Genomic DNA, 12996 nt, shown 5'->3' with positions numbered 1-12996 from the left:
AAATTAGGACGGGTCTCTGTTTTGTTTTCATTTTGAATAGCCCATGAGGAATTATTTCACTATAAACTCTGTGCACATGCTACTCTGATAAAAAAAAGTTTTAAAAATGTGGTTGGGGGCGGGGCAGTGCGGGGAAGGCAAAGCATCTGTTTTTGAATTTGGCTTGGGGAGCAGAATTAAACTTGTGGCAGGGTTCACTCTTCCTGTTGTCCCCCTCACAGCAATTATTGACCATTGAAAAGTCTGAAATTTTCACCACTGAAGCTTGAATTTTACAAATTAAAATAAGGGAAGTTAAACAAATTTATTTTTGCAGTATGTAATTTGTTTTATAACTATCTCTATTACTCTTAGATTTTTTCCCCAATAACTAATAGAGTTTTGTTGTTTATTATTGTGACTTAAAGAACATGTAGAGTATATACTTGATATACTCTGGCTTTTAAAAGAAGGTATGAATATAACTTTGGGAGAAGAAACATAATTTTTTTCTCTTTATGCCTAGATAATATTTTGAGATAATTGTTTTTTTTCTTTTTTTATTTTAAAAAATTTATTTAATTTATTCTTAGATTTTTTTGTTATTTTAATGAGAAAAGGTGTTAAGCTGAATGTTCAGTCTGTCATCCATTTCTGAAGAATATATTTTGTCAGAACTGATAAACCACATATCTGTAGTATTTCTAGAGTAAAAATATGATAATATAGTTTTTCTTTTCCAGTCTTAAATGTCCTTTTTCCCTTTTTCTGTTTTTCTTTCTCTTCTTCCCTCCTCCTCTCCCCCTTCCTTTCCTCCTTTGATTTTTTCTTAGTGGGGTTATTGCTCAAATACTATAGTTTATGCTTATACCCGACCTGATCGTCCGGAGTACTGTGTTATATTTTGGGATACAAAAAACAATGAGAAATACATTAAATATGTGAAGAGTCTCATTTCTATTACAACCTGTGGAGATTTCTGCATTTTGGCTACGAAAGCTGATGAAAATCATCCTCAGGTAGGTTCCTCGATATGATAAGACTCAGCTGGGTCAGCCACCTGGCAGCGTCGGGCTGCAGTTACGCGCCTTCCCAAGCACGGCCTCTGCGGCAGGGGCAGTGGAGTATCGGGTCTGCTGGGCATGTCGGGCTAGACCTCGGTTTTGGACAAATGCTATGACCCCATTGGTTCTACGTCCCTTGATATTTTCCCCCAATCTGCTAATCTACTGACATTTTATATTGACTACTTCAGTACTGAAGCTTTTTGTCTCTGAAATATATTTAAAATAGCACAGTTCTTTTCCAAGTTAAAATTTCATGAGTAGAAATGAATATCCAGATGTCTAGTATAATACACGTTGAAGAAATATAACAGTGACCACTGTAACACTTTGGGTAGCTTTGACATGGCGAAATGTACTTTTATTCAGAGTTATATTGATTTAAAAATCATTGTCTTGTGCCACAAAATAAAAAATATAAATAATGCCATTTAAAAAGGTTATGCTAACAGTTTAAATATTTGCAGAAACATGTAAATTTTTCAAGAAAGGACTGCTGCTGTCTTTGGCTGTGTTATAAATTATTTTATCTCATTAAAAAGTGTAAGGTTTTTGGTTTAAAGTGGCCATTTGAACAGGCACATTTGGCTGTTTTCTCCTGAAACTCACTAAAACAAGGTATTTTTAGAGAAGTCGTAAGCCCATAGGGACCAGAAAGGGAGAGGAAATGGCAACCTAGTTCTGGAGGTCAGAGAAGCGGTGGGTTGGTGGTAATCACCTTAGCAGACCTAAGAGCTCGGAATCCTGACTCATCAGAGGAGAAAGCAAAGAAGCAGCCAGTTTCTGTTGCAGAGTCCCCAAGGGACACAGCTCTGGATGGCTCCAGGTGGGGGAAGAAACAGACAGAACATGACTTTGGAAGTGCCAGAGATCGTACAGGAAGGAGAAAACTGTAAAAAGATGCATACAAAGAAGCAGTTTCTAGATCTCTTGCCCCCACTGAGGCCATAGGCGGCTGCCCTTCATCTCATGCGCAGACCGGGGCTTACCCCTCAGAGAGGCTGGAGTTTCTGCACTGAAGGGCGCCAAGTGCAGGTAAGGGGCGGGGGACCTGCTGAGAAGCAGGCAGTTGAGTCACGAGGGTACCACGCTGTTTCCCCTCGTTGTCGTCTTTTCGACTTGGCCCCCAGAACACAGGCTGTTGGAAGAGTCCTCTGAGAGAGTCGGACCAGTTCCAGAGAAAAGACCTCCCAAAGTAGCCCCGTTGGGAGTCCCAGGGAAATGTCCGTGCCCATTCACCTCACTCTGAGGACCAGAGTCGAGGAGGCTAACCCATGAACAGACAGGTTCCAGACAGCGTTTTAGCGGCACCTTCTTCAGTGTAAGCGCACAGACAAGGGTCATCAGAGACTTAAGAAAATCATCCAATTTAATGTGAAAATAAACACAAGGAGAAAGGAACTGGGAGCAAGCAGAGGCTATTCGGAAAGAACAACAGAATCATTTCAGGTATCTTCAGAGAATTAAGAGAAATTACATCCATAAAGCAGGAAAGTGTACGATAGGAAAGGAAACGTGTGGAAATTGCAGATATGATAGCAGCAATGAAAAACTTGAAAGAAGCGTTAGATGAGAAAATGAAGGGAAAGTGGAGCAAAAAGGTAAGAAAATAGAGAATAGAAGTGAAAATGTAAGGACACTAGACTACTGGTCCCAGAAGGTTAGCATTTGGGTAACAGCCTTAAAAAGAGTGAACAGGCATAATGGAGGCTAATAATTCTGAGAAAAAAGCAAGAAAATTTCCCTGAAGAAAAATATTTCTGTATCAAGTCACATCATTGTGATATTTCAGAGCACTGGGGATACAAAGAAGACCCTGCAAACTTTCTAAGAGGAAAAACGTTCTGTAGGATCAGGTAACATTGGCATTCAACTCGTCAACAATAATACTTTGGAGAATTGCTTTCAAAATTCTGAGGGAAAATGATCTCCCATCTTGAATTCCATGTCTTAAGTGAAGTATTACTTAAAATGAAGGTAAAATAAAGACATTTTTAGATATACAGGCTCACTAAAAATTTACCCTACGGACTTCCTGATCTTAGAAAGTTACTCCAGGATGTGGTCTACCAAAATGAGGAATAAAGTAAGAAAGGGGGAGAAACAGGGTAACTCGAGAGCAGTGGTGAAGAGTGGTCCCGGGGACAGTTGTGCAGTGTGCCCAGGGCGCCATCACGAGACAGCGGTCACACAGTTCTGGAGGAGGTTCCAGATGAAGTCAGTAGAATTTGTAGTGTAGTTGAACCCTTGGGAGGAGATGTGCGTAACCGGGAGGTAATTGGGGACTTGTTAGTAATAATTAGAGAAAACAGCAAAGAGAAAAAAGTAAAGACAAATAAAGCAAAATGTGCTGGAAAGGAGAATAGATCCATGACATACTCATCGGTGAGTAGTATTTACATAGTCAGAATGATGTACTAGGCTTTTTAGTTAAAAAACTTATGTGAAGTATAATAAACTCATTAAACCCTAAATTCTGACCTAACACATTTTTAAGTGGAGAAAGGGAGGATGGAAGTGTGTTCCTGCGTGGTGGGAGCCACCCCGTGGTGGGAGCCACTCCGAGGCGGGTGTCTTTGATGGTGGGGAGTCTGTGGACAGTGTCCTAATCGAAACGAAACAAGCAGACTAAATGTGTTAGTACTTAGGTTTGTGTAGGTGGACATCCAGGGGATGAGTTTAAGAAGCCAAAAGTTTATATTTACTCTAGGGAGTAAGAACTGGAAAGTTAGCGGGGGAGACTTGTATTTTTGGTAAGAAGTCTCGTGGAACTATTTGAGTCTGTGAGCATGTACACGGTAAGTAAATTAAAAAATACAAGTTACTTGTGGTATTTCATGGCAGGAAGTAAGCTTATTTTAAGTAGTGGAAGAGTAAATTATGATGTTTTAGTATAATTTTTGTCATTTAGATTATATTTATGAAATTAAACAAGTTTTACTTGAGATGCTAGGAAAAGAAAGACAAAGTTGGTATGTAATAGTAATAGTAATAGTAATAGTAATAGTAATAGTAATAGTAATAGTACATGGAAGGCTGGTTAATTTGAAGTCATTCTCTTAATCAGGATAACATCTAAATAAAATAGTATTCTCACTATTCTTCCTGGTACGAGATACAGAAGAGGTGCCTGAGAGTAAAAGTTAAAAACGAAACAGTCACTGTAGAGTGTATAGTATGCTCGATCGTTTTCCTAGTATGAGTTGTTGATCCTTATTTGGTATGTGTTAACTAATGGGCATTTTAAGTCATGTTCACTGGGTTGGATTATGTTTTTTCTAAATTAACTGAAATTTTCTGAATTTCTCATGTTATTTATATATTGCTTCAAAGGAGGAGAGCGAGATGGAAACATTTGGTGCAACGGTAACAAATTAAATTAGCTTTTATAGCTGGTCATAGGATAAAAGTGAATATTGAGGTGATAGCTGATCAATAATTTTAGAAGTATAAATACTGAAAATTAGCCAGTGTATTTGTGTTTCTTAAGTGGCCTGTTAATAACCACAGTGTTCCGTTATTGAGAAATCAGTCTTGGTTTAATTTTAATTTATATTTCTTTATTTTAAATGCTATAGATTATACTTATCTGTTGTGCTTCTACTTAATTTTGTCCATTATTTCTTAGTTAGTGATACTTGAAAAAGAGATGAGCATGAGATGTTAAGCGTTATTTCCTTTGTTGTACGTAAATAGGAGTTCTGACGCCTTTTGTTTTATTTGTTCACAGTACGTGCTTGTTCTTTGTAATTCTATTGGTACACCTTTGGATCCCAAATACATTGATATTGGTAAGGAAATGTTAATATTTATTCACTCTCTAATGAAGTTTTATTTGTAAAGCTAAGTCAAAAACCTAACAATATTTTCAAATTAGAATGGTGTTCTCCAAAATAAGGATGGGCATACTCCCGGTCTGCCAGATCCAGCTTATGCCTTTTATCATGGTGCCGTTAATAATGCTCTGTTTCACTGAATTAACCAGTAGTATCCTGGCTAATACAATCAATTACAAGGTTATTTCATCTAAAATCCTTAATAATCTCACAGCTGCTACACTGCCATCATTTGCTTTAAAGGGGAATTATAATTGTGTAGGAATTGGTATGCAATGTAATGATTAGTATGTAATAAACTGAGAATTATAGAAAGCATTTTGCCCTTAAACCACTTTTGTTATTAATAAACTGCCTGTAAATACCTCTGTTCCATAAAGAACACTTAGCTGCTTATAAAAGTGAGTTTTCTTTTTCCAGGATTTTCCAGTGAAGCATGTCTATTAATAGGGACAACTTAAAAAAATCCTGCCTTTTCGTTTTCAGATATTTGCTGCTTCAGATGTACCATTTCCTGTAACCAAGAGCTATGAAAGTAATCATTAAGAAATTTCAAGTCTTATTCTAAGTATTTTGTTAAAAATTATTACCAAATATTTTCTTGCTCTTTCACTACAACTTCCAGAAGTAATAGTTTTCTTTCAGAGTGTATGGTAGTTGTTGGATATGGTATTAGAAAAATTACTAGATTTCAACAACTTGAAAACCAGGAATTACTGGTATGTTCTGAATCGGAGAACCAGTTTTTTTCCTTCAGATTTCACATTTAGCCTTAACAATCAAATGTATCTGCCTTTTAAGTGTTTTATTTTGCTGAGCCCTTTGGGTAGGTAATACAAGCGAATTTGAGATACATTTACTGGCCTCAGAGATTTTATACTTTATATTTAGGGTCTTGGGAACTCATTTTTATATCTTGAAACTTTTCAACTTCATGTCTTATATTTGTTGTTACATAGGTGTATTTATATGTTTATATATGTGTGTATATATATGTTAGCGTTCCTTGTTAAAAGGTTTAGCTTAAAATTATTACGTACTTGTCACATGAATATCTTCTATTTATTACAAACAAAAGTCTAAGGAATGAATTCTACCAATCTTCAGATTATATGCTTTTTTTTTAAAACACTTTATATCATTTTGCTTATTTTTTAATTTTTTATTTCACTTTTAATTTTATTTATTTATCTTTAGAGGGGAAGGCAAGGAGAGAGCGAGAGAAACATCAATGTATGGTTGCCTTTCATGCGTCCCCTGCTGGGAATTGGCCTGCAGGGAACTGGCCTGCAACCCAGGAATGTGCCCTGACTGGGAATCGAACCCCGATTGTCTGGCTCGCAGGCCCGTGCTCAATCCACTGAGCTACACCAGCCAGGGCTTATATGCTTTTTCTTTTAATATCAAGTTTTAACATAGAATCATAATGATGATAGGATTAGTTTTAAAGTAATTTTGATTGCAGATATTCTATTTTTAAATAAAGCCAGAAGTAAATTCTTCACCTTCATAATGGTAAATGCTTGAGGGCATGATCATTTGTAGTTTTGAGTCTAGAAACTTTTTTTGCAGTCTCTGTGGCTGAAATTTTAACAAACAGTCCTTTCATTGGTTTACTGCCAAAGTAAACTCTGCCAAGACTCCACATTTTTTTTCATACTGTAAAATTTCATTTTTAAGTTTTTATGCCAAATTTTCATGAGGACTGGAGGCTAAAGGAGAAAAAGTAATTGCTATTATTGTAGAAAGTGTGATTTCTGTTTTGCCACTTAGTCTTCCTCCTGACGGTTTCTGTAGACACTCAAGAAGAGAGCTGTGTGCATTATTATAGAAGTTCCGCCTGGGGGCCTCTGTTGTACACGGAGTAGTCAGTACCCTTTTTGGGATTCTTCCTTTGAGCCCCCAACACCTTTGGTGTGTTTCTGTTCAAAGTACTCACTCTGCACTGTGATTGTTCATTTTCTTGTCTTCCTTCCCCATATGATTTTGAGCTTCTTAAAGGTCTACATCTGTTCATTTCTGTACCCCCATTGCCTAGGACTGTACTTGCACCATGACAATTGTTTATTGAATGTATGAAAAGATTTAAAACAGAATCTATTTATATGGTACACCATCAATGAACATATATTGTTTCAGGTACTGTACTGGGTACAGGGGGGGATAAGAAATTAATAATGACATCTCCTGTAGGATGTCTAAACGAATGATTACAAGGTGGCTAATCCACTGGACAAGGACTGTTCCTCCCTGCGGTGTGGTAGGTGTGGTGCTGGGTGCTGCATGAGTGGGTACCAGTGCATGAGGATGTCAGGGATGTCCTTCCTGCTTAGAGAAGGTTTCATGTAAGCTGGGTTTTGAAAGGCATTCTTCAGGTGATATTTTCAGGAGAGAAAACAGCGTTTGTAGAGGAACGAAGGCATGAAAAGTGCCTGAAAAGTACCAGGTGCCTGTGCCACAGCCGTGTTGGGGGAGCAAGGAGCAGCATTCAAACGGGGCCCTGGAGCACACACACGGATCCTCTGTCTGTGTTCCAGAGAGGGGTCATTGGTGAGAGCGCTTCAGTGCGGCTTCAGTTTGCCAGCCCCTCGAAGGGCTGAGAAATGAAACTTAGGAAAGCGGGGGAACATTACAGATTAGACATTTAATTCAGTCCTCAGCACTTAAATATCATACAAGCAGGTTTTACTTCTATGTGAATTCATGGATTAAAAAAAATCATTTTAAATCCTTGTGGGGCTAGTAATTACTACCCCCTAGCATCACAAAGTTTAATTAATGAAAGCATAACTACTTTCTTCAAGATTTTTTCTAATAGTCGTGGATACTGAGTTTCCCTTTCCAGATGTTAAATAGCTGAGCAGGAGATGGAGTGTTTTTATCTTGGTTGCGTTTTCTTCCTGAATATCCTGTTAAAGTTTGTTTTTCTAACTTTTTCCTAAAGGTTAGGTCTAGGAAACTAAGAGCCAATCTACCTGCATGGGGTGGATCTTTTAGTAGAGATTGGGCATAATTATGGACAGAGGGTTAGCTACCTGTGCAAATTTACTGAAATTAACTGCCATATCGATTCAGAAGAGCAGATGTTCCAGATGTATTCATATTTTGTTTTTTGTATGGACTAGAGGATCTGTATGTGGTTTTATTGTGCAGGCCTATGTCAGTAATACAAGTAGAAACAATGATAGCAACCACCCCTAACGCTCAGTAACCCGCAGCTGTAGTAGTGGCTGTGAGCAGAGATCTGGAGCCGTTACCATGGTCTGTGCCCTGGCTTCTACTGCTGTCTGGCTGTGCAGCTTCAGCAGGTTGTTTGGCCATTTCATCCTTAGGTTTCCACGTCTGCTAAATGGGAATGATGGTGATAGTAATGTCCACCTGAGAGAGCGGTTGTGAGTTCATACACGTGATATACTGATTATGTATTGATGTAAGCGTATTTATACATTATAACTATATCATTATTAAGCATTTATTCTATGCCAGGCATTGTACTATGCTTTTTACTTATTATTTATTTTAATCTTTAAAGCAACTTTATAAAGTTGGTATTATTATTATTATCTTTAATTTACAGTAAGTAAACTGAGGTTCAGAGAGAATACATAATTTACCTGAGGCCACAGAGTTAGCAAGTGGCTGTGATTTGAATACTAGAAGTCTGACTTCTACTGTGAACCATTAACATTTTAACTTTGACTTAATCAAGCTAATGATAAACTCTTGTAATTGTTTAGAATGTATCAAAATAAAGGGGCATGAGTGTAATTTGTAATTGCAGGTAAACATTGGTAAGGGAAATGCTTTTATATGCTCAGGAAAAATGATTATTTTATTAGAAAGCAGTTATGGTTTGTGAACTTTGCATCACATTAAGGGCGTAATAGTCACTAACATCAAAGTGTCCGGGACAGAATTTACTAAGACTGTTGCAAAGGTCCCAGGACTCAGTGAAGACGGTGTCAGCAAAGGTGGAGTGGAGCCTGGGCCTGGCCTGCTGACTCCGCATGCACACCCGCCACAGGCTTTGCGCCACCAACGCCTTTGTACGGAAAGTTCCCCACAGGAAAGGCTTCTGTCTCCCTCTAGAGTTTGGTGCTAGCACACATTTTTAATAGAAAAATCCTGACACTGGTAAGGAAAAAAAAATTAAATACGATTCACTATACTGAGTTGTTTAGCATTTAAATATTCTTGAATTTGGATCCCCAAGTTGTTAATGTATTCCGTTAACATTAAGCCATCAGGCTGGTTTCTAACTCTTTGCTATTGGTGACTTTTCATACTATTTGTGAGTAGAAGAGTAATTTTTGTACCATTTTAATCATGAATTCATAAATTAGGTACTAAAATGATCTTTTATGAAGGAGTTTTTTGTTTTCGTATATTTTGTGTGAACTTATGTTTAATTTTATGTTATTTATTTTGTCTGTGGCTTTGACAAGTAGTTTTCCTTCGTTAGCACTCCATTTCTTTATCTGTAGGATGGATTTGATGAGACTGTCTGTTGCACTGAAGGGTACATAGTAGTAGGAGTTCAAATAAATGTTCTCTAAGAAGCAGAACATATGAAAAAAAGTCGTATGTTTAGGAAAATATATTCCTAAATTAGGAAAGACCTCTACAGAATTTTCTTTTCTAAATTAATGAGGAAATATAAGACATATGAGAGCAGAGGGAAGGATAAATGTTGGAACCAAGCGGTAGTGGCGGTGGGGGTGGAAGGAAAGAATGGGGTTTTGTGTATCCATTCATTAGTTAATGGACATTTGGGCTGTCTTTACGTTTCGGCTGTTATGAGTGATGCTCTTCGGACATTTGCATGTGAGTTTTTGTGTGGGCACAACATGTTTTCATTTCTCTTGGGTGTGCCTAAGCGTGGGGTGCTGGGGCCTGTGGTGACTCTGTCTGGCGCTTCGAGCGGCTGCTGGGCCGTCTGGAGCGTGGCTCTGCATTCCTACCGTGCCCTCAGGAGCATGGCTCTGCATTCCTACCGTGCCCTCAGGTCTGACCGCCTGACCCCAGCAGGTGCAGTGGCTGTGAGTGGCGTCGCACTGTGCCATTTGCCGGGTGGCTCATGCTGTCGAGCGTCTTTTCATTTGCTTAGTGGTCATTTTTATATATTTAAATTTTTTAACTTAATTGTTTTTATTGTTGTTCAATTACCGTTGTCCCAGTTTCCCCCCTGTTGCTCTCCCCTGCCCTGTCTACCTCCCTCCCTAATTTCTTATGTCTTCATTGGAGAAGTTTCTATTCAGGTCCTTTGCTTATTTTTCTTTTCTTTTCTTTAAAACATATTTATTTATTTATTTGTTTATTTATTTATTTATTGGAGAGAAGGGAAGGGAGGGAGAAAGAGAGGGAGAGAAACATCAATGTAAAAAATGGGAGGGAGAGAGAAACGTGGACCAATTGCCTCTCCTACAGGCCCTGACCAGGACCGAACCCACAACCCAAGCATGTTCCCTGACTGGGAATTGAACTGGAGACCTTCTGCTTTGTGGGACTATGTCCAACTAACTGAGACACACCAGTCAGGGCTGCCCATTTTTCAGTCAGGCTATTTGTCTCCGAGTTATAAGAGTTCTTTGCATATTCTAGATATAATTCCTTACCGTGTGTGTGATTTGCATATATATTCTCCCTTTTGTGGGTTGTCTTTTCAGGGTTTTGGTGGTGTCCTTTGAAGCACGAATGTGTTTGATTTTGATGAAGTCCATTTCATCTACTTTTCTTTTGTTGCTTGTGCTTTTGGTGTCATATTTAAGAAACCATCACCCAACCCAAAGTCACAAAGACCTACTATTGCGTTTTTTCCTTAAGAGTTCTACAGCTAGGTCTTTGATCCATTTTGAATTAATTTTTTTGTATGGTTTTACAAGCTTTTGACTCCTATCTGCTTTCCCAGACTGTGTGTAGGGTATGTTGTCTGTGAGATGAGGGGTTGAACTCAGTGATCACTGAAGTCCTTTGCAGCACGGTCTGTAATTCTGTGTAACTGTAACCTGATTGTCTCCATGTTCTTTTTAATAGTACCATTGTTCGTTACAATGACCAAAACCCACGTGATTGCAGCTTCAAAAGAAGCATTTTATACCTGGCAATATCGTGTGGCAAAGAAGCTCACGGCTTTGGAAATTAATCAGATGATGCGGTCTCGCAAAGAAGGAAGAGAAAGGTATATCTTATGATACATATTTTTTAGAAGCTCAACCATACCAAATCCATTCTATTCTTTATTTTTCAAAGCCTGTAGAGAATCTGTATGAGTTTATTCGAGCCAGACCGATGACACGCTGGGGAGCAAGTCCTCAGATGCTCCCCTCAGCCACATTTCACTCAGACATGGTTGTAAATGTCATGCTCAAGAACTGTAAGTTGTTTCGATTAATAGAAATAATATTTTCCAGTTAATTTGAATATCTTTCAAATGTAAACATTAAATTTATTAAAATAAAAGAGATGTAAACATGGTATAATAAAAGTCAGTCTTTAGAGATAAAGATTGAAAATCTATGTTTTTATTATTATTTTTTTAAAGATTTTATTTCTTTATTTTTTAGAGAGAGAGGAAGGTAGGTAGAAAGAGAGGGAGAAAAACATCAATGTGTGGTTGCCTCTCATGCACCCCCTTACTGGGGACCTGGCTTGCAACCCAGGCATGTGCCCCGATTGGGAATTGAACCAATGACCCTTTGCCTCTCAGTCTGGCACTCAGTCCACAGACCCACACCAGCCAGGGCTGGAGATCTGTTTTTATAAGGACGTGGCTATTCTCACTCATCTGCTCTCACCAAATTAGAGTCATAATGTTCTACCGAAATGTGGCTATTGAGTGAAGCCTGTGTGTTCGTGGTGCAGGTCTTCCTGCACCACAAACAGGAGGGTGGGGTGACCCCACCTTTGCTCACCCCAGCAGAGGCAGGTCCTTAGACACAGATGTGGAGGAGGCCTTAGGGGGGCGCACTGGTCACTTGGCTTTTTCCCTTTCCCTGGATCCCAGGGAGTCTGGGTTTGGGGCTGTTTCTGGTGACTGGGGGTAAGAGGGCAGTACCACATGGAGAAGTCAGGGGCCCAGACGGGGGATTCTCTGTAGGAAGTCTCAAGGTGCAGATGCACTTACTGTGGTTTGGAAGTTCTCTCTCAGTGATACTGTGTGTGTGTTGCCCTTTAGTGCTTAACCTAAGCCATTAAGTAAAGCATTTTGTTGAATGTTTTAACCTAACGAGTCTTAATGAGGGCATAGGCCTGTGTTGGGGTGGAAAGCCTGCAGTCATGTCAGAAATCCCAGGTTCCTTTTTTAGAAATATTTTAATAGATTTTATTTATTTATTTTTAGAGAGAGGGGAAGGGTAAGAGGAAGAGAGGGAGAGAAACATCAAGGCGTGGCCGTCTCCTGCATGTCCCCATTGAGGACCTGGCCCACAACGCAGGCATGCGTCCCGACCAGGAATCAAACCAGAGACCCTTTGGTTCACAGGCCAGCACTCAGTCCACTGAGCCACACCAGCCAGGGCCCAGTTTCCTCTTTCACATCATCTCCTCCCTTCCCTTTAAGGCTCACTCACGTGCTAAGATAGGGGACATGTGCCCAGTAAAAGTATTCTGGATCTGGGAGTTCACATGGGAGCAGGAAAGAAAAGTTGAAAAATACTGTATCTTGGCTTCTTGGTGCTTGTGAAAGCCTCAGCGGGAATAACCCTCAGCCTCTTTGAGGACAGTCTGTGGCTGTGGTGGAATCAGTGAGGGTGGGGACAGCAGGCAGAGCCCAGGACAGAGCTGGGCAGGGAAGTCCCTCCACGCGGTGGAGTTAGTGTCCTCTGTGAGCCTGCTAAAGGGGTCCTGGCTTTGTTTGAATGGAGAAGGCAGCCTTTTCTTGTATCTCTGTCTGGAATACCTTTACTAGTTTTAGTGACTTTGGGCTAGTTCTCGCTGGTCCTCAGCTTCCTCATCTGTAAAATACAGTTGATGATGTTGATAACAGTTAATAGTGATTACTTCTTACGTGCCAGACACTGGAAAGTCTGTGTCTGTATTCCAATTAGTCAGTATTCCCATCATTTCTCTTTCACAGAGAGGAAACTGAGACACAACAAGCTTAGGTTATCTGCCGAAGG

The 12996-nt window shown here is 39.3% G+C and overlaps 1 protein-coding gene across 3 annotated transcripts in view; it reads left to right on the top strand.

Annotated features, from left to right (window-relative positions):
* Positions 1-12996, top strand: part of WDR35 (WD repeat domain 35) — a 56255-nt gene that overhangs the window by 14684 nt on the left and 28575 nt on the right. For 2 of the 3 annotated variants that reach the window (XM_037151792.2, XM_037151790.2), the window contains exons 10-12: positions 813-998; positions 4774-4834; positions 10913-11057. In XM_037151792.2, coding sequence (XP_037007687.2) covers positions 813-998; positions 4774-4834; positions 10913-11057 — 392 coding nt within the window. Of the gene's footprint in view, positions 1-812; positions 999-4376; positions 4410-4773; positions 4835-10912; positions 11058-12996 lie in introns of all 3 variants that reach the window. The other variant, XM_037151791.2, reaches the window with a different exon arrangement.

This window comes from Artibeus jamaicensis, unplaced genomic scaffold, assembly GCF_021234435.1.
Source record: "Artibeus jamaicensis isolate MK-2021 breed Jamaican fruit bat unplaced genomic scaffold, CSHL_Jam_final contig_465, whole genome shotgun sequence".
In the NCBI taxonomy this organism is placed as follows: domain Eukaryota; kingdom Metazoa; phylum Chordata; class Mammalia; order Chiroptera; family Phyllostomidae; genus Artibeus; species Artibeus jamaicensis.
The sequence above is the reverse complement of the archived record's forward strand: the minus strand, read 5'-3'. Positions and strand labels throughout refer to the sequence as shown.